The sequence below is a fragment of the Argiope bruennichi genome, chromosome X1 (assembly GCF_947563725.1).
Source record: "Argiope bruennichi chromosome X1, qqArgBrue1.1, whole genome shotgun sequence".
In the NCBI taxonomy this organism is placed as follows: Eukaryota; Metazoa; Arthropoda; class Arachnida; order Araneae; family Araneidae; genus Argiope; species Argiope bruennichi.
In genome coordinates, this window is record NC_079162.1 from 57410729 (window position 1) to 57438653 (window position 27925).

The 27925-nt window shown below is 31.5% G+C and overlaps 1 protein-coding gene and 2 long non-coding RNA genes across 3 annotated transcripts in view; 2 read left to right on the top strand and 1 right to left on the bottom strand.

Moving 5' to 3' along the window:
- LOC129958161 (transcription elongation regulator 1-like) overlaps positions 1–10406 on the top strand; it is a 30027-nt gene extending 19621 nt beyond the window's left edge. The window contains exon 2 of the mRNA XM_056070401.1: positions 1987–10406. Coding sequence (XP_055926376.1) covers positions 2219–5518 — 3300 coding nt within the window. The 5' untranslated portion in view covers positions 1987–2218 and the 3' untranslated portion in view covers positions 5519–10406. The remainder of the gene's footprint in view (positions 1–1986) is intronic.
- Positions 342–27811, bottom strand: LOC129958162 (uncharacterized). Its single transcript, XR_008783169.1, has 3 exons — positions 27738–27811; positions 10638–10813; positions 342–716 (listed from the first exon to the last, which is right to left on the bottom strand). It is a non-coding gene; the product is annotated as an uncharacterized LOC129958162 (long non-coding RNA).
- Positions 17945–27925, top strand: part of LOC129958163 (uncharacterized) — a 47503-nt gene continuing 37522 nt past the window's right edge. The window contains exon 1 of the long non-coding RNA XR_008783170.1: positions 17945–18254. This is a non-coding gene — a long non-coding RNA (uncharacterized LOC129958163). The remainder of the gene's footprint in view (positions 18255–27925) is intronic.

Below are 27925 nucleotides of genomic sequence, written 5' to 3' on the forward strand. Positions count from 1 at the left end.
CATTTATTTGCATATATTGAAAATGTGAAACATAATTTGCGTTACAGCGCATGCCTATTACAATTTTTTTGGATAAAAAGAAGGCGGATTCTACGCGAACATTAGTTTCTTCTCTGTTCGTCATGCCTACTTTGCAAGAAAAAGCGGTACTCTTGAAATTTTTCTATTGCAGCTCTAAAGTCGTATGAAGCAGATACTTCGTCGTATGAAGCAGATACGGTCCATTGTCTCCAGGTGCGCTACGCAAGATGATGCAGATATTTGGGAAAAAAAAAAAAAAAAACGGGCAACTTGGCATTCTTCCAGGTAGAGGACGACAAAAAAAAAAAAAAAAACCTTTTCTACCAGCATCGAAAATTTTGCGACTGCGCTCTTTCAAGCCAGCATTCAGTCGCCGCATAATAGTGTGAGTTTGCCAGTTGTTTACCGTGTTCTGGATATGCCGTATTCAATTATACAAAAAATCGTACGGCAGATTTTGCATTTTTATCTATACAAAATCAAGTCTGTGCAGCTGTTGCAAAACGGAGATGTAGAGGTCCGTAAGACGGTTGCCCTTCGGTTCCTTGCTTGAATGGTGGTTGACACAACTTGGCCATGGAACATTCTGTTGTGTGATGAGGTCCACTTTTGCCTCAATGAGCAATATAACACCCACAACTGTCGAATTTGGGCAGAGGAAATCCCTCACGTTATCCAGAAACAGCCCTTGCATCCTGAAAAAGGGACAGTATAGTGAGGTTTTACAGCTACCTTTATCATTGGACCGTATTTCTTTGAAGAGATTACTTCAAATGGAATCCATACCTATTCCGTCATAGGACAATGATACCATGATATGCTGAGGAATTTTGTAATCCTAACTCTTCTACAGAGTGGATGCCTTCAAGGCATCATTTTCATGCAGGCTGGTGCACCACCTCATATTGATCATCGATCATCGAGCGATTGTTAATACAGTATTTCACAGAACCACGAGTTATCAGTTGTCATTTCAAAATAGCATGGCCTCCTCGCTCGCCGGGCATACTTTTGATTTTGGGGTTATTTGAAGGACAATATCTACCGTCAAAGGGTATCATCTCTATCAGATCTGGACAACATTCGGCGTCGTATTCTTAATACTCCGGCAGACCCACTCCGGTCATCTATAGAAAATATGGTTCTCCGATTAGAGCATATTGTTGAAAATGAAAGAGGTCATATTGAGCAATTTTAATTTTGCTGTATTTAACAATTATAAACCATATTGGTTTTATGTGTATTGCAACGCCACCTAACGGCGAATCTTTGTTCTAATTTTTTTAATTTAATAAATGTAAAGCACATCATCTCAATCTGTATTTCAAATTTTAGCTCATTTGGATCAATAGAATGCATTTTAGAGCCCTCTGATAAGGGTGACTTATTTCTTGCTACCCTGTATTTGAAAAATAAAAATTATGGTTAAATATCTTTAATTTCCCTTATACTTTGATATATCCCCATCTGAAATGATTTGGTGGCGTATTGTATTTCTTTTTGATGTTGTAAGAATGTTACATGAACAAGACTAGAATTTTGTATATTTTTATATAATTGTATATTTGACTGATTAAGAACTGAAGCAAAGTTTATTAATTACTCTATTATTAATGTGCTGTATTCATTATTAATGTTTTAATAATAGATTTCTCCTGTCTTATCATTTATTTTTTGAACTTTGGGAATCTGCTTTTTTTTAGACTGAAATTTGTTTGTTAAGGTGACTTGTGAAATTAAATTGATTCCAAAGTTTTATAAACTAACATTTCTTTTTAATGTTTCTGGTTTTGATTTTAAAGTCAGTTTATATTTAGTTTTAGAGAAATTTTCCAGTTTCTGGTTTATATTCATTTTATATATATCATGATTGAATTACTATATTTTATTACCTTTTTATAATTTTGGATGTATTTGTGTTATGTAATAACTTTAATGTCTAATGTTTGTACTTTTTTCTTCCAGGGAAGGCCAATTCTCATTATTGGATATCATATTTTATATGGGAAGATAGTTGAAAATAATCCACCAATAGCTATTTTGAAGCGGTCACGGTCCTCACATGCTCTCTCTTCAGATCCAGTGTCTAATGATAAAATTTCATCTACACAGTATACAGTTTTAGCTTTAGTGAAAAAAAAGATTACTTTCAGGACAAGACCTAAACCTATAATTTCGGTGTGCCATTAGACAAATTATGTACAACGAAGAATTTGATTATTATCCAGAGCCTCAACGTAATATGCGCTATGAGAAGACTCCACATGGTCCTCCTAACCGTGGACCTCCAGGACACATGCGAGGGCCCCCTGGGCCTGGGCCTGGACCAGGAATGCGTCGGCGAATGATGTCGGATGGTGGTGGTCCTCCTTCAAATTTCAGAGGTTCTGGTCCTCGTGGTGGTGATCCTATGTATGAAAATGACTACCCACAGTCTCATGGAATGCCATCGATGGGTATGGGTGGACATCAGAATATGCCTAGAGGTCCTCCAGGGCATTACGGTGGTGGCTCTCCACAGCATATGGGTGGTAATCCACAATTTAGTTCACCTCGTCAGCCTCAACCAGGCATGCCTGGAAAAGGACACTTTCAAAGGCCACCAATGGTTCCTCCATTTGGTGTTCCTCCTCCAAGTTTTTCTGGTAGCGGTCCTCACTCACAAAACCGCAACCCTCAGTCTAGCAATCATGCTTCATCTAACTCTGGTAATTCACCAAATACTCAAAATGTACCTAACATAGACCTCAGTGGAGAGTTATGGGTTGAAACTAAAACAAGTGAAGGAAAGCTGTACTATTATAATGCAAGAACTCGTGAATCTGCTTGGACAAAACCTGAAAATGTTAAAATTCTGAATCAAGAACAAATTGAGGCAATGGCTGCTGCAGCTGGTCCAGGTAATGCCTCTGATTCTGCAAATCAGAAAAACGAAAGTCAAAAGAACAATTCGCACGTTAATCCTACAACAACAACAACTACTACTACTACTAATCAATATTTTGTTCCCATGGGCTCCATGCCTAGGATGGGACCAATGCAAGGACCAAATATGCTCCCCCCTCCTGCATTTGGAATGCCCCCACCTCCATTTGGAATGCCACCTCCTGGAATGGTTGCTGGTCCTGGCTATCCTTTTATGCCCCCTCCAGCATTTTCTGTTCCTATGGGTGTATCTGCACCTGTTTCTAATTCAACAACAGTTTCATCAGATTCTTCTGCTTCTAGTAGTGTTACCTCTGAGATTAAGCTTGAAAATGATGATAGTAATCTCTCTGTACCTGAACTGAAAAGTAAAGTTGATGATTGGGGGGAGTATAAAGCTCCAGATGGGAGAAGTTATTATTATAATAAGGTCACTAATGAATCAGTTTGGGAAAAACCCCAAGCATTAATTGATGCTGAAATGAATGAAGAAAATAAGGATTCAATATCTAGCGATGTGGAAAACACTGATATGACCAAAGATGGAGGTGATGCACAAAATGATCAAGATAATACTATGTCAATGGATGTTGAGGAATCGGATGTTGAATTAACAGAATCCAAAGTTGAAGGTGCTGAAGTAGATTCTGATGCTGTTAATAAGATGGAAATTCGAGAAAATGGAACTGACACTGGTGCAGATAAAGATGTCACAGAAGTCAGTGAGGAATCTGCTCCAGTAGAACAAGAACAAACATCCACTGAGCAACAAGAAGCACAGAAAACAGTGGACAAATCTCGTCCTGTATCTAGTACTGCTATCCCAGGAACACCGTGGTGTGTTGTATGGACAGGTGATGGACGTGTTTTCTTCTTCAATCCGAGCTCTCGCAAGTCTGTGTGGGAGAAACCTGATGAATTAAAAGGGCGCGCTGATGTTGAAAAATTGGTTCAAGTTCCCCCAACTCCTCATTCTGATACTGCTGCTGTTAAAGAAGGTGAAAAAACTGAAAAAGCAGAAACAGAAGCTGATCCTGCTCCTGAAGCTAAAAAAATTAAACTTGAAGAAACAACAGAAGAAGAAGAAGAAGAAAAAAAGGCTGTAAAAATTAAAAATGAAACAAAAAATAATATTAACCCTGGTAAACAGTCAGCTATTGATGCTGAATTAGCTGCTGCAAAGGAAAGGGCACAAATTTCTTTAGATGTCCGTATGAAACAGTTCCGGGAGCTACTAGTACAGAGAAATGTTTCAGCTTTTTCAACATGGGAGAAGGAATTGCATAAAATTGTTTTTGACCCTCGTTACTTGCTTATTACTAGCAAAGAAAGAAAGCAAGTCTTTGAAAAGTATGTGAAAGATCGAGCTGAGGAAGAAAGAAATGAAAAAAGGAAAAAAATGCGAGAACATAAAGAGAATTTTAGAAAACTTCTTGAAGAAGCTTCATTAAATACCAAATCAACCTTCAGTGATTTTGCACAACGCTATGGGAAAGATGAACGCTTCAAAGCTATTGAAAAAATGCGTGATCGAGAGAGCATATTTAATGATTATTTGCAGGATATACGTAGGAAAGAAAGAGATGAACGTTCTACTCAAAGGGAGAAATCAAAGAAAGGTTTCATTGAGTTATTAAAAGAGCAGAAAAACCTGGATAAGCACAGTCGTTGGAATGATATTAAAAAAACACTTGCAGAAGACCCTCGTTATAAAGCAGTAGATAGTAGCTCTTTACGTGAAGAATGGTTTAAGGAATATATTGGGATATGCAAAGGAACATCAAAAGATAAGGATAAGGAAAAGGAAAAAGATAGAGATAGAGATAAAGATGAAGATGGTAATGTTAAGGAACGTGAAAAACTAGAAAGAATGGAAGCTAGCATTCGTGAAAGAGAAAAAGAAGTACAACAGGCGTTGTCTACACATTTAAGACAGCGTGATAAAGAACGAGAGCTGCATAAACATGAGGAAGCTATCCAACATTTTAAAGCTTTACTGACCGATTTGGTGCGTTCCCCAGATGTATCCTTTCATGAAGTCAAGAAAACATTGAGAAAAGACCATCGCTGGGATATGGTAGGTGAATTGACTAGAGAAGAACGAGAAAGAGTTTATGAGGAGCACATTAGTGTACTCTTTCGTAAAAAGAAAGAAAAATTTCGTGAACTTTTAGATGAAACTCCCGAGATTACTTTAACTTCAAGTTGGAAAGAAATAAAAAGATTGATCAAAGATGATCCTAGGTGTTCTAAATTTTCATCTAGTGATAGAAGGTGTGAAAAGGAATTCAAGGAATATTTGAAAGACAGATTGGTTGCAGCTAAAGCTGATTTTAGAGAACTTCTTAAGGAAACAAAAATAATAACTTACAAATCTAAAAAACTGATTGAAGAAACTGATCATCTAAAAGATATAGAGAAAGTTTTACAAAATGACAAGCGTTATTTAGTGTTACAGTGTATAGCAGATGAACGGAATGAACTTCTTATGTCTTACATTGATACATTGGACAGAAAAGGCCCTCCTCCTCCACCCACTGCATCAGAACCTGCTCGACGAACCACAAAATAAACTTATCATCTTGATCATGTTTGCTGCCCAGACGTATTTTACTTTAGAGTTGTTCGTACATAGATAATTCCAAATTGAAACTTTTTTATAAACAGGGAAGAGGGAAATGTAATGATAAAGTATGTATTGTACCATTTTCCATTAAATTTTAAAACTTGATATTTTTCTGTTAAAAATGACTGTGTGTAAACATATTCGGGTAAAGTGTTAATTATGTAAACATTTTGATAGTAAGTGGTCAAACATTCTTTTTGGTTATCCACTTTGCAGTTGAGGCTTTTTAGAAACCCATCAGATAAATTTGAAATATATCAAAGATGTTCAGAGCTGTAAAATTTTAATTCTTTCAATGGTTTAATTCACTAGAAATTCTTTTCAATGATTTGAAGGTATAATGGCTATGTGCTCTGAAACTGTTACTGTTTGAAATCTTTTAAATTTGTTGTATTTTCATAATACATGTATTTTATATTTTCTTAACTAAATTTGCTTCAACTCAAATGAAAAAATAATTTACTTTAGATATCCTCTGAGAAGAGACAGTTTTATGACTGACTTTAATAAACATAAAACTAAAGTCTTAAATTTAATATGTATAAAATGCAATTGTATGTAATGTGCACATACACAATTTTTCTTAACTTCATTACCAGTGGCTTAAGATAACTACTGTATTATAATTCTTTCAATTATGTATCTATGCATTTTATGTTAGAATCTGGGTCCAATTTTACTTAAGTGTGAAAAATAGATGTACTTTTATTGTATCTTTATAAATTTTGTTCAACTTTAATGTTTCAGGAGTGAAATTAGAAATGTATACAATTCTTGCTTTGCCCATATCAAAAGTTATTTGATAGCTGTACTTCTTAAATTTAACTAATGGTTTTTGCTGAAGCAAATTTTATTTCTAAAAAATATTATCTGTTAATGACTTGCAGTATTATTCCCCTGTTATTATAATTACCCATATATTCTAATTGTTTGAAAAATTACTGACATCTATACTATGCAACTTCTATACTATGCAATTTTTGTAACATGTAGTTCATTTGCCTGAACTTAAGACAATACAACAGCAAGTGTCTTGATGATAAAAGATTATTTTAAATAAAATTCCTTTTTTATGGAAACATGCAATGAAAAATGACAATTTCAGATAATTACAGAAAATAGCAATGGCAGATAAACAGCTTTTTTCTGTTATTTCGTTAATGTATTCAAATATTCATTAAGATGCTGAAATTATACTATCTTTCATGTTTTTCATTTTTAGAAAATGCTCTTTTATAGTTTATATCTAGTGTGTTGTTTCTTTGAGATGATACAAACATGATCTTTAACCATATTCTGTTTGTATTATTTGATGAAACATTTAAACACCTTTAATACTCTCTTTTCATAATTATTAAAAAAATTCAGATATTAATTTATGTAAGGGATAATCAACATTCCTATTTGAGTTATCAAAACTTTTATATTATTTAAATTCTCAAAGAATTAAGAGTTTATGCTGAAGAACATTAAAAATCTGGATTATCTGATCATTTCCTGTTTGCCTTAAAAGAATTATAAAATCATTGAAGCATAAAATGCCACTGCTGTTCTTTTTATCTGACTATAAATGAGAATTGCAAGATTCATTTGTAAAATAACGTCTTGTATTTTGTTTTAAATGCAATACTTAAGACGTATGTTATTCTTATTAGAGCAATAAATTATAGGAATTTCTTCTCTTGTAGATGCCTATTATAAATTATGCTGATATTTTTATATATTATCTACCTAATCTTCAGATATGTTTGTTATGGAATTCAAAAAATTTGGATGTGTTCATTTTAGGGTAGTAAATAAAGAAGTGGTAACATAGCTATAACAAAATTATTGAATGCATGAGCAATATAGTATTACATACCTTTAGCATAATCACTAGAATAGAAAAGTGCTGCACCTTTTCCCAAATTCCTAGATAATGTTAAGAATAAAATGCTTGTTGATCACATTGGTGGCATGTGTGCCTTATAATAACAAAATTAGATGCCTTCATAATCCATAATCCAATTCTGAATATGTTATTGTTGATATTTCATCAGAATTCCACATGTATTTTTGCCAGAAGTCCCCTTGAGTTTAATTTTGAGTACTAGCTACCTTTTGTAAATATACACTTTAGAACAATTTAAATGATCTTCCGCTTGCAACAACCTTACTGATTGATTGGTGTTTATGGCCTTTATGAATCAACAAAACCATCAACTTGTGGTACTATTATCCTGTTTGTTTGAGTATGTGCAGTCTTATTCAGCTATGTTACCATGACTTTATTTATGACCTTTGTACATATTTATATCCTGTTAGCAATAACAACAACTGTAGTACCAATATCTTGTTTGAATATTTGCAGTCTTGCAACTTATTCAGCTGTGTGGCCATGACTTTTGTACATAATTATATCTGTTTGTCAGCAATAACATCAACTTGTGGTACTTATATCCTGTTTGAGTATGTGCGATTTTGCAACCAGCTATGATCCATGCCTTTATTTATGGCCTTTGTACATAATTATACCCTGTTAGTCTGAATTATTGGTCCTGCCATGTTGATAAAGCAATTAATTTACATTAAATTTAATTTAAACTAATTTTTAAAATTAATTTCTTTTGTATCTCTCAGAAAAATTCTTTATGGATTTTTCTGCATTTTAAAATTTTAAGCAAGCTGGAATTCTGAAAGTAATTGGTACAAATTTAATTTTGCTCTCCTTATTTAACATTATGAAAATGTATTCCCCCCCATAACATTTGTTTTTTTTCAAACTGCAATTTAGCTTATGCTATTTACAGTTTAAAAAATTTCTATATGTTTTTATTTTCTAAAGAACAGTTAAAATTAGGTATGTAATTTTATTTGAATGATTGGATGAGTTTAGAAATTTGAGTGACTGAAAATCTGAGTCTCATTTATTAAACATTAACTTGTGCCTTGATCCATATTCAAAACAAATCTTGTCAGCACTCTCTCTTTGTGATTGATTACTTTAAATTTTCATCTAAAATGTTTAATAAGACACTGTAACTCAAGAAAATAACAGATTAATCTTTCCTGTTGATGAGTGGTTAAAATGTTCATATTAATCAATCAGTGAGTATGTGCAGTCTTGTAACTTATTCAGCTGTGTTGCCATGGCTTTATTTATGACCTTTGTACATAATTACATCCTGTTGTCAGGCAATAACATCAACTTGTGGTACCTATATCCTGTTTGAGTTATGTGTAGTCTTGCAACTTATTCAGCTATGATCCATGCCTTTATTTATGGCCTTTGTACATAATTATACCCTGTTAGCCTGAATTATTGGCCCTGCCATTTTGATAAAGCTACTAAATTACATTAAGTTTAATTTAAACTTTCTATAAAATTATATGAAAATTAATTTCTCTTGTATCTTTAAGAAAAATGATCTTAATGGGTTTTTATGCTTTTTAAAAATTTAGGCAAGAGAAAGGTAATTTTGTCTGAAGGTAATTTTGTACAAATTTCTTTTTGTTCTCCTGATAAAACATTATGAAAATGTATTCCCCCATAATATCCTGTTTATTTCAAACTGTAATTTAGCTTATGCTATTTACAGTTTAAATAATTCTTTTGTTTTTGTTATCCAAAGAACAGTTAAAGTTAGGTGTGTTATTTTATTTGGATGAGTTTGGAAATTTGAGTGACTATTCAAAAAGTCCAAGTCTCATTTATTAAACATTAACTTGTGCCTTGATCCATATTCAAAAATACTCTTGTCAACCTTTTGCCTTTGTGATTGATGTATATGCAATAAAAATTTAAGATTAAAATGCTAAATAAGACACTGCAACTCAAGAAAATAAACAGATCTTTTGTTTTGGTGAGTGGTTAAAATGTTAATATTAATCAAGTTTCATTGCTTTATTAATATTCTTGTGAGCTAAGTTATTAGGTAGTTTAAATTTTGTTCTTGATTAAATGAAGTTTAAAGTTTACTCGGATATAAAATTCTCTGTTTGTTGCTCAAATTTTTATTTTTGAGAAACGGTTATTGTGTATGGTGATGTTTAAACATTATGTAGAACTTTGTTCTGTACTTTTAATTAGTTTAATACTCAATTTTAATTTATTCATTGTTAAATGACTGTGAGCAGCTTGTTTTATAATAAGCTTTATAAATTTTCTTATCAACGAATGACCTATAGTGATTCAATATTTATATATTTATTCCCATATTTAATGTATGATATCTGACTGGGTGAATTTTCATATTATTTTTTTTTTATTTTCACTTGTTATACAAGTGTGTTTTAATTATTTTTCATGACTATTGTTAAAAGACCTTTAAAGAGACTAAGTTCAAAGCAACAAAGTGATATAATTTCCGCTTTAGCCTTTTATTTTTCCTTTGTTATTCTTTGCATTTAATGTTTATTGTACAGTTTCCATTCAATGAATTACACATGGTTAATTTTTTCAATCTCTTGGTATAAGAATACAAAGAGAATTTCAACCTTTAACTAAAAAGCAATTCAACTGTATAGTCATAAATTACTTCGTATGTTTTTAATTGTTAAAATCATGAAAGTAAACTGTTCATTTTTCATGTGTCTTGTTAATAAATGTTGATTTAAAATCTAGTGATATTTTTTGCTATGTACTATTATATGCAAATTTATAAATATTGTCAGCAATACATTGAGAATTTCACTGCGCGTTTGTACATATGAGAACTAAATAGCAACAAAAAATAATTTAGGCTTTTAATTTCCATTTCATTTTCCTTTGTGTTATTCATTGTTTTGTGTATTTGATGAAGTACCTTGAAACTGTTATTGTGAGAATGGATTATTAAAGTTGTCATATTTTCTGCTTATATCTCTTTACTTTTGAATAAACATGTCATTACTTAAACTGGTTTTAGTTTTGCAGCACTGAATTATGACACTATTTAAACACATGAATTTGAAGTGATTAAGTAGGCAATTGTATGATTTTATTAAATGGATTCTTATTTGTATAATAACATTGTATGCTTTTGTGGTCATATATATATATATACATAAAATGCTTTTGTAATTTTATGTAAAAAACTAAACTTACTCTTTAATTCTGAAGTTTCAAGGCAAAAAATAAAAAGAAACCACAACTTTCATCCAGAGTATAGTCAAGCAAAGCAACTTTTCCATGAAGCTTTATGCTGACAGGTGAATGACAGCTTTTGCCATGGGATGTTTTCAGTTCTCAAAGTAATAAAGGCCAAAAGCAAGCACAACATGCTACAATAATAAAAACTTATGAGGACATGGTTAAATAATTTCTGTAATTTATTATTCCTAAGCAACATTCTTATTTTAAAGGTTAAGCCTAGATTCTTTCACCAATTTTAAAAATGTTTAGAAATTAATTAAAGTAGAGAGAGATTTTAGAAAGAATATTTATATATATATAGAGCATCCTTACAAAAAACTTGTTTCAAATGACTTCTATTGTAATTAGTTTTGGTAAAAGTCTAGTTGACTTGTACATTGACTTAATACATTAACTTTCACAACTTACATGTAAATATTAAAATCATTATCTAATTAGAAACCCCCTTCTGTCTTTTAATTATGGAACTATTTGACCCTTTCCTAGAGGGGGTCAAATGGTTTAGGACAACTGTGTAAAATCTGTGGTGCATCATGCGGCAGTCAACGTTTTAATATATAGCACAGCTAGAAGTCGAACATTGTATCATAAGAATGTGCATTATTAGAGTTTTGCAATACATGAAATTTATGAACCCAGGAGCATTTTGTTAAAAGCTGCCAGTGTACGATTTCCTATAAAGTATATTCATGTGAATTTTTACTTTCGTTGTACAGGAATTTTAATATATACTGAGCAAAAGAAAATTTCGGAAATGAATTTTAAAAAGAATTAAAATTCGGTTATTTTTGTTGTGATAAAATTAAGTAATATTTCTATAAGTATTTAATAAGTATTCTATAAGTAATATTTCTTTAAGTATTTTTCTATAATTCTTATTCCAATAACTCCATTAATGTCTTGCACTTTTAGTCTTTGAGAAGTTGAATTTGGCCCTAATTCATTTTAAATAGCAGATTTTGGAAAAAATATCAATATACTGTAAAGGTTTATTTTCATACCTATAAATTCTAAATCTCAGTGAAACAATGTATTCGTAGTCATGTTTTGCTATAAAATTACACAATAAGCTGTTATTGCAAAAGAGAAATGATTTACGATTGCTTTGATTGATGTATTTTGATATGCATTGATGTTGGAAACGAAGCTTATGTTCTTGCCCCCCCCCCCCTCCCGCAGAAAAAAACAAACTTCGTTTGTAGCATCAACGATTCTTCAACTAATCGCTTAAGAGCCAAAAAGTCATAATTACTTTATTACGTAGAAGAAATAAATTAAAGTTATGTTTTGAAGTGATTAAGCAATATATTTATATGCTTAATTTTTGCGTGCATAAAAATAAACATTTGAACTAAAGAACGTACGTCTTTCTCAGTTACGACAGGCACTGAATGTGCAATGAATTGCATCATTTCACATATATCAGGAGGGAATAGTTGAAAGTTCGCAATTAAGTAGCTTGTTAAAACTATTTGCAAAGTTGTATGGAATTTTTTTTCAGAAATAACTGACCATTACCCGTAATGCATATTTTAGGGACTCGTCTGAAATTCATGTACAGATACTAGAAGATTTTAAAAAGACATTTTCTTATTAAGTACTGGGATACTTGTGTTTAAAGGGAGTTAGTACCTCTTGTACTGACAAGGTTAAATCGGCCCCTTTTGCGATGTAACTTTTACATAATCCAGTAAGGATATGTGGTTAAATTTTTTTTACGCTCTTCTCAGTATATTCAAATGTACTTTTGTAAATTGTTTTATAAATTATAGTATTGATTATATGGAATTTTAATCTTTTGGCGCAATAAATTTTATTTTTAAATAAAAAAAACATCGTTTATATATTGGGAATATTTTAATATGACAAAAAATTGCTCGTATAGAAAGATAAAAGGTACAAGGAAATTTGCATTTTGAGAAAAATGCTTTTCAATGAAAAAATATCTACTTGTACCGTACTTTAAATGTTCGATGTTTCTTTTAAATGTCACCATCTGCTATATTCTTGTAGAAATTTTTCTTTCCTTATCTCTTGCTAATAAAATAGTAATTATTAATTTTAATAGTGGTTCTTTATCGAAACATTTTTCTTCCTTTTTTTTTTTTTGTTTCTCATCTCACATTGACTTAAATAGCGATGCGGCATGTATCTAAAGAAAGTTCTACTTGAACAAGTATGTCTTTTGGAACACGAATTCTTATATTTGCGCCCACGATTAGATATTTGAATATTATATTACACGCATTTCATCAGTAACTTTGAGTTGGATAAACTGGTCTGGTTCCATGTATTCCTCAACAACAGGCAATTCGCTTTTGTAAAAAGTTGAGGGCCGTGATAGCCTAATTTGTAGAGCCCTGGATTCGCATTCCTTGGGCGGTTAGGTCAAATCCCGCTGACCGAAGACTCTCCGTGTACATGGTGGCTGGTGCGCGTATAAATCTGTCGTAGCCACAAAGTCTTTCAAGTCGAGACAATACCACTGCGGGTACCGATCAGAGGTAATCGTTCTTTGCTTCAGGCCTAAATTACGATCTGTGAATGAAGTCCGCCCCGTGAAAAGGGCTGTGACGCATGAGTAGCTAAGACGTACTCTTGGTCTTAGATGGCGCTAACGAAACAAAGAGACGCTACGCTAAAAACTCGGCTTAAAATCGCTGCCTTCGTCAGCGGGCTTGACAAGTACCATAAGCAACAACAAAAGTTAAGTTTGGCTAAGCAATCCACCCTTTTAATAACGCAGATTATCTCTGTATCTGCTGACCATTATATTTTCCTTCTGTTTCGTTAAGGATTTTAAATCAGTTTTTACACTTCTAATTATTGTAAAGATTAAGAAGTTTTTTGTAGAAATATGAAAATGTTGAAGTTCCGACTGCTCTAAAAAGAATTATTCATTACTTCTGGGTTATTTACATTTCTCTTATTAACTGTGGGTGGGTGCATAATAGTATTAACGCATTAAGCGCCACTCCTGTCATCGGTGACTGACACAGAGCTTTCTGTTCGGCCATGTGAATCGCTGGTAACTGACGTTAAATTTTCTCAAGAGACTGCGACAGTCGGTGGTGACTGATAGTATAAAATACGATCCAAAACGACCCCCCCCCCTTCTTTTAATAAATGCACCTAAATTTTCCTTATCAAAATATTTTAATGGGTTTCATTAAACATCTTTTGTGTATGTTGGATCTGGAGTCTCGGGCTATACGTAACGTAATATCGGCTTGACGCTTAACGTGCTAATTAGTCTGAAAATAATTTTTTTCCCACTACTAGATTGAAAATTATCAAACGTTGCTTTTCTAAAATACACGTACATTTACCCATTCGCTGAATAGTGAGTTGCGGAACAAATGTGTAGTTGGTTCACACTTCTTCACCTTACGGTAAAGCGGACTGTTGGGGATGAGTTCTGGGTTCATATCGGGGAGTAACGAAACCAAATCCGAGTTGATTAGTGTAAATGCAGTTTTCTGCGTCCATTCGTATGGAAAATTCTGCGTTGAAGAGTATGAAAATGGACATATATATTGGGGACCTGCGTGCCTGCGACGGGAGGAAACGCGAGAATATATATGTGCTTTTAAAAATGTCATTTATAGACTGATTGTTTTTTAATCGATGACATTAATTGATAGTATACGATGAATTTGAAATTTTTTATTATGAGAATTGGTTGTTTTTGGAAGGCCGCTTGATTCTCATCGAGACATGTCAGTTTCTAATTACTGATAATTGTATAATTAATAGTTTATTGGTTGGTTGAGCGATCACGTGATTTCTTAATCAGATCTCAATGTAACCTCAGCTGAACTTAAACTTGAGTAATATGAGATAAGTTTTGGTATAAATCTCATATAACTTAAAAACGGGATATTTACGTAAATAAATTTTTTTTAAATGTTAGTCATGGTCATAGTTACTGTTTAAGATGAGATAAAGCAACTGAAGTAAGCACACATTTCAAGAGGCTTTAAAATAAATTTAAAAAATATTGACTTCAGTTTTTTTATTATGTAAAAGTCGGATATGACTAGTGTTGTATCAAACAAGTCGTGCTCTTACTGGTATTTGGATAAGGGAAGAACTGATGTTATTGACAGATATAAGGAGGGACTAGGGATTGCAATACCGAATACCGGTATTTTGAACCATTTGTGCTATTTTGTAATACCGGTATTCACAAGTTCAAATACCAGTTTTTCGGTATTTACTAGAAATTTTTAGAATCGTCTCCACTATATGTTCAGGTATCGCGAACATAGCAATATTGTATACGTTTTGTTTTTATGTCTCCCTAACGGGCGAAATTAATTAGCTAATTAATTGCTTAAATCTAAATTAGCGAAACATGGATTATCCCTGAAAGAAAATATTGTATCCATAACGACTGATGGAGCAACAATTATGAAAAAAGTTGGAAAGTTGATTGGTGCAAATCAGCAGTTGTGTTATGCACATGGAATTCAATTAGGGATAATAGATGTATTATACCAAAAATATAAAGAACAGAAGAATCCAAATACTGTGGATATAGAAACTTCGGATTCCAACTTTGAAAAGAGTGAGAGTGATATTGACAATGAAGATAATGACAATGTAATTGTTGAAGAAGATATTGCTAATGAGGATGAAATATTAACCTATCAAGAATTGCTTTCTATAATTTATAAAGTTCGAAAAATTGTTAAAATATTTAAATGTTCCCCTATAAAAAGGATATATTACTAAAATATATACTAACTGAAAATAAAACACAATATATGTTAATATTAGATTCTAAAACACGTTGGAACAGTTTACTCCTAATGATGGAACGATTTTTGAAAATGAGAAATCCAATCCAAAAAGCAATAATCGACTTAAACCTGTAAATTAATTTTTCAGACAGTGAATTCGACTTAATATCCAGAACTATATCAGCTCTATTTCCAATAAAACTGACTATTGAGGCTAATTATGTCGGAGGGATTCTAATTTATTAACAGCTAATGCAACAATAAATTTCATGTTGCAGTCACTGAAAGAACAGCACACATTAGTATCTGAAGAATTATATATTACATTGAAAAATCGCACAGAAGAAAGGCATACCGAAATAGAAAATGTCTTATGGTATTTACATAATTCTAATGATTTTAAAAATGAAAATGAAAAGAAGAAAAGAAAATAACCAATTCAAATCTGATTAAGTTAGAGTAAAGTTTCTTAAAAATTTTTCCCCACAAACCTATCCACATTCAGAATTCGGTTCAATTATCGAATATTATGATGTCACTACTGCCGATAGTGAAAAGGAATTGTCTCTTGAACAAAAATTAGAATTAGCGATAAATAAAAAAATTTCAACGAACCAAAATACAATACAGAAATCAGCTATATCCAAAACCATCCGTCGAGAAATCGATTTATTTGAAGACGAGGGATTTAGAGGTGAATACTTGGAAAAAGTATATCTCGCATTGCTGACAGTACCACCAACTAGCGTAGATGCCGAAAGAGCGTTTTCGACTGCTGGTCATTTTTACACAAAATTACTTTTCAGGCTTAATGACAGTACAATTAATGCATTATGTTTTTTTAGATCACATTTCAAAAATTTTGGATAGTATCACAAACTGAATAGTGATATTTACACTTTTTTTGTGATTTAAATAAATAAGATGTTTCTTTACTATTTTGTGATTATATACTGTTGTAAGTTACAAATTATTTTTTGTGATATTTACACTCTCTAACAAAACTGGCAAATAAAAAAAAGAAACACCTGTGTTTTCTTTCTTTTTTCTAAATTTCTAATACCGGTATTAAAATCGGTATCCCGGTATTAAGATTTAAAAAATACCGAATACCGGTATTGAAATTTTGGTCCGGTATTGCAATCCCTAGCAGGGACGGATTAATCCTTCTAAAAGTCCTTAAAAAGTGCAAATCTGGCAGCCCCTTACCTCTCCAAACTTTCAAAACCAACTATTTTTTATCGATTTAAATTTAACTTTTACGTTAGTAGTTTTAAGCAATAAATTTTGACAAATTGAAATAGAAAAACGCTTAATTGCTGATCAAGTTGGTTTCAATATAGCGCATATAAAAAAATGCAAATTAAAATTTAAAAGTAATTTGAAACAAAGTATTTAAAAAAATGACAGTACTTTTATTAACACTACCTAAATAATGTTTTATAATAGGATCGAATATTTTTTTATAATTATAAAGCGCTACATTGCTCCTGCTTCTAATTATAAAATAATATAAAACTTGCAAGTTGCAGTTAGTATTGTTACTAGTATAATGTTCCAAAAATAGTTGAAACAGTACTTGAATTGGAGTCACTTGAAACAATGGTTGAATAATTTGGATCGTGCGCCTTTATGATTAAATGAAAGCGTAAAAATAACTTTCAAAATACCACAAAAAAAAATCTGGGGGCACCTAGGCAATTATCTGTCTTGTCTATTTAACATTTCAGCCTTGGATATAAGTATCAAAAATTACTATTACGATTTAGAAATCTGTATAAATAGTGGCTAAGAAAAGGATATGTGCTACCTAAATTCTTCGGTCTATGTTAAGGGCAGATCTGTCATCTGAACTTTTTTGACATAACTCGGTGCGATTATAATTAATATGAATTGGTTCGGCTTGTTGAGATAACAGTTAAACTTAATTATGCTACACGAAAGCATTCATTTTAAAAAATAAGTTGACAATTTTCGAACTACGATGTTAGTTGAAAGACAAAAATCGATTGGTATTAACCTATTTGTTAAGGTCTGGAATCAGTATCACAGAAAAAAAAAAAAAAAAAAAAAAAATTGAAGATTTAATGCAAGCATTCGTTTGCTGTTTGTGTAATTTAACTTTCATTTTTATCAATGGCATTTTAAAATAGAAAGCAATTACAAGTTAATTTTATTTATAAAAAGTTTTGCAAGAAAAAATACCTCTACTATTTCATAAAAAATCTATAACTGTAGTGTTTAGTTTAATGTACTCGTACTTTCTGTGCAAAAATATCTCGCAGTGAAAAAAGTTAACTGGAACTATTTACAGCAAAAATGCCTCACCGTGAAAAAAGTTAACTGGAACTATTTTCAGCAAAAATGTCTCACGGTGAAAAAAGTTAATTGGAACTATTTTCAGCAAAAATGGCGTAAGAGCTGACTTGTTGCTCGGTATTAGAAAATCTGAATCCAATTTTCTGCTACTTAATGAATTGATAAAAAAAAATGTTAATTATTGCTACCAAAACGTAGTTTGCTTTTAGAGCATAGTTTTGATTGAATTATGTTTAGCAAAATGTATGTGGCAATCAAAAGACTAAACACATTCATATTGCATTTTTTTCGCAACGATGGAGGAATGCCGTCATTTGAAAGAATAAGCTATCTTCATCTAAAGTCTAATGCGAAGAGATGCAGCTTGCTTTGTGTGGTTTTGAGTTGACATTTAAAATGAAATGCCTGAACCGAGAAAATTTATTAGTATTTATACGCTAAACATAATTGACCGCGCGATTTTCATCTACTTATGACGGCACTGTAAGAAAATGGTATGGTCAAGGTATGTATTTTTAAAATAAAATATTAGTTATCTACTTTTGTTTTGTTTACTGAATTGTTACAACTATATGGAAGCATTTAAAAAATACATTAATTTGAAATTTTATGATTAACCATGATTCTTAATCAAATGTATATACATCATACAAAAAATAACGGGACAAAATCGAACCTTTATTATGATTTACAGATTTTAAATCGCTGAAAGATTTTGCCTTCGATTTTCTTCATAAATATAGAGTAGTTTATTTATTACATGCAAACAGAATGTTATTGAGATTCACTGTATTTTGATTCGCAAACAGAATTCAGTGAAAATCAGTCATAGAACATATAATCTATCTTCATAAATGCTCTTAATTTCGCACGCAAATGTGTACTTCTATGCTTACGATTACTTACTTGCACTCGCAATTGTTTGGACTTTTAGAAAAGAACTATGTCTTCTGAAATATTTAGATTTTATTGACGATCATTCTCAGTAAAATTCGAAAGTTGTCAATCCTTGGGAGCAAGTAGAAGAGATGATTTCAGAGGAATTAAGACAAATATCTAGATGTAATCCATTTTACAACTCTGTGCTCAGATAGCAAAATGTTATAAGTCACATTTTTTTTTCTTTTTTTAAATTTACTTGACGTCAATGACTTAATTATTCGTGACATAAATCTCAAGATGTCACAAAAAATAAGTTATTTAGCATGAACAAATGGGATATTAGTGTTACATACAACATTTTGCTACCATAATTGTTTGCTTTATACACTCCAAAAATAATAAGATGCACTAGTATGCATATAAATGTAAGGGTTCCTTTCATTGCTTAGGAAGCTCAAAAAGAATTATACGATTGTTATAATTATTAGAAATTAATGCGAGAGTTTTTACTAATATACGGCTTCTATAATGACCACTTTCTAAACAGAATGTGAAAGTGATGCATAAAAGAATTGAACTTTAACGACCGTGACTCCAGAATATGATAACTCAATTTTTTTAAAAGTAAAATGACTTAATATGAATTCACCATCTGAACACAGAGTTGCACATTTAATTCTTAAGCTTTTAATCTTTGAACGAGCATTCAAGAATTTTTTTTGAGAACCATGTAAAATTAGAACCCACTTATTCTGGTAACTTTCAGTTAAGTTAATCTCTACTATTAAGAAAGATGAATGAGTATAGATTAGAGTTCTACAGTTCAGAAATTATGACCTAGTTTCCAAACAAGACGCTTATATACTTTGCAGAGTGAGAGAGCACACCTCGGAACGATTTTTGAAATTTTAACCAGAATTTTAATTAAAAATTGAACGAAATGTTGATATTTTTTTTTCGCGATAACTTCCGTAAATATTATTGCACAAAAATAACTTTTACACCGTTTCAAAATTTAAATTGTTTTAATGAAACCAATTTAATAGTTATGCAAATTTTTTCTGAACTTTAACTATTAAAAAAATTTTACTTAATTTTCTGCAGTAGTTTATATTGTTGCCCCGAAATTCAAAACGTTTTCATTGTTTGACTAAATATTTAATCGAGTGATTTCTTTTCCTTGTTGAAAATTAAGGAAGAAAGATTCTGCTTGATATCTGTGCAGTTAAACATGACGAATAAAAATAATGAAGGTAAAAAATAAATTAGAAGAACCGGACAATTATATTTGTTTGGACTGATGTTGCAAGTTTTGTTTAGGAAAGTTCGTGAATACAATGAACAGAATATTGTAAGACTATTAAAATAGCATGGATTTAATGTCTGACAATTTGATTTTTAAAAATAGTTTGCTGACGGAATCATGGACATGAAGTTATGTCTGAGAGCTTTAATTGAAATTAGTTAGGCAGGAATATAAGTTGTATTTAATGAACCGTTTAACTCATTAGTACTAAGATTAAATCCAACTTAGTCGTATTTAAAACAATGTATTCGATCTTATATCCTGTCAGTCATTCTTAGGTTGAGTCACGTGACGGTAACATAGATAAAGAGCTGGCGGAAAGACGCCAAATTTTGTGCCAAAGAGGCAACTTTTGTGTCAAATGTAAACAATATAATTGTGTTTATTGGAATGATTTCTGGTTGGACTGTATTATAGCGAAAGCGTGCCAAGGTGTTTATTCCCCAGGTAGATATATACTGATATATTTTTTTTAAAAATAAATCTTATTAATTTTATTTCTAAACACGGCCATTTCCTTCTTATTTTGGCTCATTAACTTGGGCAGTCTAAATTGTATAAGTAGTGATTTTGATGATACCGACCATTCTGAATATTTTCTACTATTGATCTTGTGGAGCTATATTATAATAGTCTGGTGGCACGGTGAAGAGCCATGAAAGCGGGTATAGTGCACATTAAATACGTTAGGCCATATGTTCTTCCGCTGTTGTAATACGTATATTTGGAGATGGGATGTATTCCTCGTCATCTGACCAAAGTTCAAAATTATTGTTTACATACAAATGCAGAGTGTGCTTCAAAATAGGACGTTAATATAACTAAATTAAATTTAGTTACATTTTTATTTATAAAATTTCCACAAAGGAATATTTATAAAATTTCCTCCCGTTGGAAGAAATCTATTTAATCTCTTGCACTATAAATTAATTGGCAGAAGCGCATAACCTGTGCATAGCACATCATTATATGCAAGAGGTTAAAAAGTGCATTTTTCTGTACTTTTGTAACATGTATTGTAAATTATTCTTAAAAAATGATCATTTCATTAACTGAATTTAGTGGTGAATTATACTATTCATAGTTTAGATGTCGTTTGGTTTTTTGATAAAATGCCATGTCCAGGTATGTTGAATTAAGCCACTGAACTTGGAGACGTGACTTGCTCCATGAATACAAAATATTTAACAATATCTTTGAATGATTATTTGTTGAAGTTAAATGGGAATACAGTGGAATGTGTTTTTAATTCAAATTTGTTGAATTAAAAGCCAATTCCGATTCAAGGGATCGCCAGTTCTGATCCCTTGAATTTCTTGTTAACATAAAATATGATCTGTAATGTGAATTTTATTCTGTCTGGTTCAAAGTCATAGCCTTTATTTTCTATAGTAAAATATGTCTGTACTTGTGTCCATGGTGTTTTTACTTTACTTGTCGTCAGTCAGGTGGTAATTTATTTTGAAATGCTATTGTTATTTTGATATTTAAAGTACCGTTTTTGTAAAGTATTGTTTATTAAGATAATTTTTTGAATTATAAAAACTTTTAAATTTTTTAGGACTTTATCAAAACTACTTACTCATTATTTATTATGTATTTATTAAAACTATCAAATGTGCAAAAAAAAAAAAAACAAAAAAAAAAAAAAACAACTTTGCTACCATTTTTATCTTAAAAAAATTTGTGTATCAATTATTAGCCCCACTTTTAAGAAATTAAGAATATTTGGTCCAATAGATTTTTTTTATAGTTATTGTTTCCACCTTGAATTTAGACAATTTCCACGGTTTTATAAAAATAGGATAAAATGGACCTCATTTATAGTTGCGGAATTTAAATTTATTGTTTCTTTTTTTATGCGATGTACAATTCCTTTTTTGAAATAAATATGAGCTGTAAACAACTTCTTAAAAACATTAAAACCTTGATAATACATTTAAAAACTTAAATATGAGCAATACATTTCAACAACATACAAATACTAATAAATTGTCTTCAAAATGATAATTCTTTTGTAAAAAATGTTTGTTAAAGTGAGGAAAGTTGCTATGATTTTGCTTATACAGGCCAGTTTTAATAATTTAAAAATGTATCGATTTGGGGGAAAAAATTCATGTATGAGCGAAAGGATAATTCTTTTAATGACTTAAAGTAAAATTTAAGATTAATTTCTGTCATTGGCACTGCTTTTATACCTATTAACCCCTTCACTGTGGTTCCCGAGTGTGGTTCGTGCATCGAATAATCATAATTTTCAAGTTTTAAGCTAAAATTCATTCAGATATTATAATTCGATGCTTAAATTAGTAGAATTTGTAAATATCAAGTGATCCAGGAACTCTTAACTGAATCGATACTTTTCCAAACCCAAAGATGTCATCTAATTAGATAGCAAAGACAACTGCATAGTTAAGGGATTAATAATATCTCAAAATTCAGATACTTGTCTGTAAAATCGAACTTTTAGTGCTCTGGAAAATATATGCGAACTGCAAGCAATGACTTATAAAGAAATTTTGGTGTTTATTATTAGAAAAGTACCTTATATTCATTTTCTCTCTCTCTCTCTCTCTCTCTCTCTGTATATATCTTTTAAAGTGTCTCCATTTTAAAATAATGCTGCTTTTTCTTGTTATATAATTGAATCATAAAGATAGAAAAATAGACAAATGCAAAGCACAATGTAAAAAACGGCAGTGTAAGGTTTTGAAGTAATGCAAGTTATATATAATATAGATGTAGATATATATCAAAATTTGCAGTTCCTGAATGATTTGTTGAGAAAACAATTGAAATTTTTAGCAACCGTTGATCTCAGCGAACCAACTGGTCACCAAAGGCGGCAAGCTTAAAATATATGGTTAAATATCCCAAGAACGTTTGCAAATCATATCAATTCTTTGAATCTTTCACAGTCATAGTATACCAAATATAGTTCTGAAATAAAAATCAATAAATTGTAAAAAGAAATTAAAATAGTGAAATTCTATTACAAAAAATTACACCTGGACTTAAATATTATAGTCATAGACGATTCTTACTGTTTTTAAGATAACTGGGTCATTTAGACGTAAATTTCAGGTAATTAATAAGAATTTAAAAGCTGATAAATTTCTTTTTATTTGAAATTAAATCTATCCAAAGCTTTTGAATTTCCTGTAATCAAATTCATATACACAAAATAAATCACTTGATAAACCTAATACAATTATAAGAATATACCAAATTTCATATTTAAAAATCTAGTTGTCACGTTTATATGAAAACTTTCTTTTCATACACAAATATAAACGGAAGATCCTGATTATAAAACATATGTTATCTAAGATCTCTCTCTGTTTTTTTAACAGAATAAGGACACGCAACTTTAAGACTGACGAAACAATAAAATTAATGAATTTTTTCTTGATTTTAGGATAATTTACGTTTGAGATATTATTTTTGTGCGTTAATATTTTTGGGTTGCACTGAATTGCACATTTCTTCCATTCTATATTTGTGCGAAGTTTAACAACTCTACGTACAGTGGTCAATCTTGTATAATGTACCATCAAAATCGGTGAAGTTTCTATAAAAATTTGTGAAAACAGAATTAGTTGAGTCATTTTTTAAATATGTTTGCTTCTAATATATCTGCGGTTGCTAGGTGCCAATTTTTAAAGGACTTAAATGTATCTTGGTCTTATAAATGTATAAAGGTCTTATTAATATCTTGGTTAAAATATCCTACATTTTATATGCAAATAATGTCTTTGGTGCGCCATTATATTTCAAGAGCAATCAACATTAAATAAAAGATTATTCTATGTTAAAAGAAATGCATTAAATACTAAATCTTTACGTATAATTGCTTCTACATGTACTATAAACTGGGTTTATTTTTATTTTTTTTGTATCCTCATACAAAAAAAAAAAAAGGGGGGGGGCGGGAGCACTTTTTCACGCAAATGATATTTAATATTAGTAATTTATTAATTTTACAATACATTTTTAACAATGGTAATACTTGAGTGTTTAAAACTTTCATTGTAAGAAGTTATTTTGATAATAATTTTAAAATATAAATGTTATGCAAAAATTATTTACATTATTTTTCATGGATAGTAGCATTAAAATATTATCGTTTTGTTAAATATTCCTTCAGATTTAATACAAAATCACCAAACTTTTAGATTATATTGAGGAAAAAATTGCGGCTCTTACAAAAAAATATTACAATGCAATTTTTTAACAATTTATTAATGCATTTTATGTAACGATATATTAATAGGAAGTAATTCATTTCTTGTTAATAATATGATTACAAATTTCTATAAAGAAAATATATTGAAGATTTACTCAAGGTTTCATGTATTATGATTGAAAGTAAACAGCAGTGAATGTTCATTCGCATAATGATGAGGAAAACTAATTTTTTATATTCTTTAATGTTATAGCAACAGTTTTATCTGCATTCCAATAACATAAATCTGACTTTATTTCTTTCAATAAAGGATTTAATGTCATAATTTCAATTTTTCTTGAAATATTATGTTGATCTGGATTGGAGTTCTGCAAACTATAAGCTCATTGTACAGACAACTAGACTTTTTCCATAGCAAAATGTCGGCAACATGCGCATAGTTTTCAAAAAGAATTACCTTAAGAACATCCGAATCAACGGGAACATCGAAACGTGCCCGTAAAGCCTTTTCTAATAAATATAATTAAATTCCTAAGATATTTGAATCTACAATACGCGTGCTTTTATGTCAACAGACTAAAGAGATTTAAATAATTATAATCAAAAGAGAGAGAAAAGGACCGAATTATTAAATAGGAAAAGTCGACAATCGCTGAATTCTCGAAATTTTTTAGCGGCATTTTGAAAGTCATTTAATTTTATACTTTTATTTCATTATAGAGGTGGTGCAATCGAATTTATTTAAATCAAAATCAAGAATTGTATAAATGAATTTTGGAACTTTATTTTAGTGATATTCCTAATTACTATTTGCCTGTTATTTATTACGTTATTTTATAACTCTAAAAAATATGAGTAGTATAGTCTGCACGATTTCGCTTCACATCACATTAAAACACGGCATGAAGTCATCTCAGCGGGGACAAAAACAGAGAGCCGATAAAACACCTTGCGAAACGACTTCACTCAGAGCAAGAACAGAAAGCACTGCGGAGAAAACGAGTCAACGGGTTTACATTGCAAAGCAGAGAGGTGAAACAAGCCACAACCTGGAAAGCGATGAACGTCAAGGGCAGAGCGCAAAACGAATCCAACCCGGAAAATCTCTGGCGCCATGCAGGAAAGCCCATAATGACAAGCGACGATCACGAAATCGTGCTAATGAAAAGAGATGCGTGCGATACACCTCTTCGAAGAAAGTGCACGGGACCTGTTCTTGCAAGGAGAACACACCTTGCGAAGCCGAAATGCTCGAAGTCACTGTGTCAAGCTTTAAAATGCGAAATGTAAAGGGAGTGAGGCGAAGGAAAATTAGTGAAGCTTTGTCCGCACTTCCAAGGCCGCCATGAGGCATGCGGACCTGACCTTCGTTTTTTTTATTATATAACCACTTAACAGTTTTTATTATATCATTTTGTATCCAAAATTAGTGCGTTTTTACTTGCACTTTTGTATTTAAATTGATTTTATTAATCAGAATCAGCAATCATGAGTACTATTTTAAAAATTATGCAAAAGCCTTTTTAATAGCTGTCATCATCTGCAAAAAATGCGTCAAAAATTCTAAAGGAATGTTTCGAAATGTTTAAATTATGAGCTAAAGCGTCTAAGAATTGATAGGAGTCAAGAAATTTCAAGTGGTCGAGAGTAAACATAGTAAATCTTTCCATGTTTATTGGTATGATATTAATGTCTCTGGCGATATTCATTGGCATGTTTTTTAACAATAAGTGTGTGTCATAATTACGCGAATTATGAATGACAACAGGAATGAAAAAAGTTTTTTTGTGTAACAAGTTGCAAAGCTGATGAGCCAATCCAATGACATGGTTAGAATCATGAGAATGATGTCGCACTCGAATGGAATTTACGTCAAAAAATTCACGGCAAAACACGCATCGATATTCACTGTAAGAAGTGGTATCATTTACTTCAATTTTACTGACTCGCTTCATATCATCAATAAGTTTGCTAGTAATTGCCATGAGCTCAGAAAAAAATTTCTCAATTACTTTTTCTCCAGCATAATAGGAATGATATATTAAATCATTTTCATTAGCCACGATTATAAAAGCATAGCTTACAGGAATGTTTTTCGATAGGCGATGTGAAAGATCTATTCGAATCAGGGCGGGTGGTTGATATTTTCGATAACAAGCATTCAAAGTCAGCATATACCACATAGCGATGCTCCACACATTTGTTGAAGTGGTTAAATTTTAAAGACAAATCGGAAGGCATTGATAACCGTTGCGGTTTGTTGTGTAAGCAGAGCCGTTGATGCAACTCTAAAGTTGTTTTTCGGGTGAAGCCGCTTAAGCAATTGACACAGAAATGATTTTCGTTTGTTTTCTGTCGCAACAATTTATTGAAATTTCTAATCGGAAAATAGTGATCGTCGTAGAAGAATAAGTTGACTTCGCGCTGATTTGGTTTGCCAATATACATTGGATACACGAGATTGTAGCATAGCCGAATATGTTAACTCTAAGATTGTTAGCCTTTTCGAAAGGTTTCACATTTGAAAGTGTTACAGGGAAATTTAACATTGAGTAATTTATCGAATTCAGAAATGGTTTGTATTTCGATACTCTGTGAGCGTTTGCACGCTGGGAAAAAGCGTAGCTAAAATGGCGTAAAGGAAACATTGATTATTAGAGCAATGCAGATTCAGTAATGCGCGTTTGTTTTTTAGATTCGAAGGGAGTTTCGCATTTGAACATCCTCCTGCTATTTCCCGAAAGTTACCCTCATGAACGTCGAGGAATTTCACCTCATTCAAAACCCAACCACTACCGTTGTGGATGAAGGCATTTATTGAATTCTGAATTTTGGTAAACGCTCGATCGATGTGCGGTATGATTTGTGAAACCGCCAAAAGTCTAGCTGCATCGCTGCAGAAATAAAAACTTTGCTCCAATATGTCCTCATCAACAATTTTTCGAAAAATTATGCTGAAGCATAATATAAATCGCAATCGTAAGACAGGTCCTTCGGCTCTGCTCAAAAGATCATGAAGAGCGGTGCGACTTCTATCGAAAATGCTCTCCAAATCAGAGGAATGAATTTCTGCTCGCCAACTTTGCACTGCACCGCGAAACGATGAATTAAATCTTGTAAAGATCATTGTATTTGTTTCCGTAAGTTAGAAAAAATTTAAACGTGCACACTTTTCTGAAAGTTAAGCCGACTTAGGAATCGGGGGAAAGTTTGGATATCTCCCTACTCCTACGTAAAAAATTTACATTGACTTTAGGTGTTCCTGAATGTGTGCTATCCCTTCTAGAAGAACAGGGATTTGATCAACATGGAAGTTGAAGCGATTCTTCACTTCTCCTTTCTCGTTTGTTTTTATGAAGCCAAGATACAATGCCTTCCTAAAATCCTTGAGCTCTAGGCATACTCCTTTGCCTATATATACGGAATAGGGAGTTATTTTACTCGACGTGGTTTCATTTTCCTTTGACAAATCAACATGGAATTTTCTTTTTTTAGCACTGGAGGAATCAAAGCTTTCTGGAAAATTTTAAAACGAAAACTAATGAAGCAAGTAGAGAGAAAGCTCTGAACGAAATGTATCTAAGTAGAGGAAGAAAAATACAAATGCCACTCACCATTTTCCATTGCTGTAGATATCAGTATAATCCAAAAAGTAGAGAAGGCACAGGCACACACTTCAGGAACGGACTAGACAAATGTTGAAGGCTCAGTCTTCAACTTGACATTTTATACTCGAAATGAAGGACAAATTTTTAAAAACAAAGTTATTTTTGCAAATCTGACTGCGCATTTATTCTAAAAC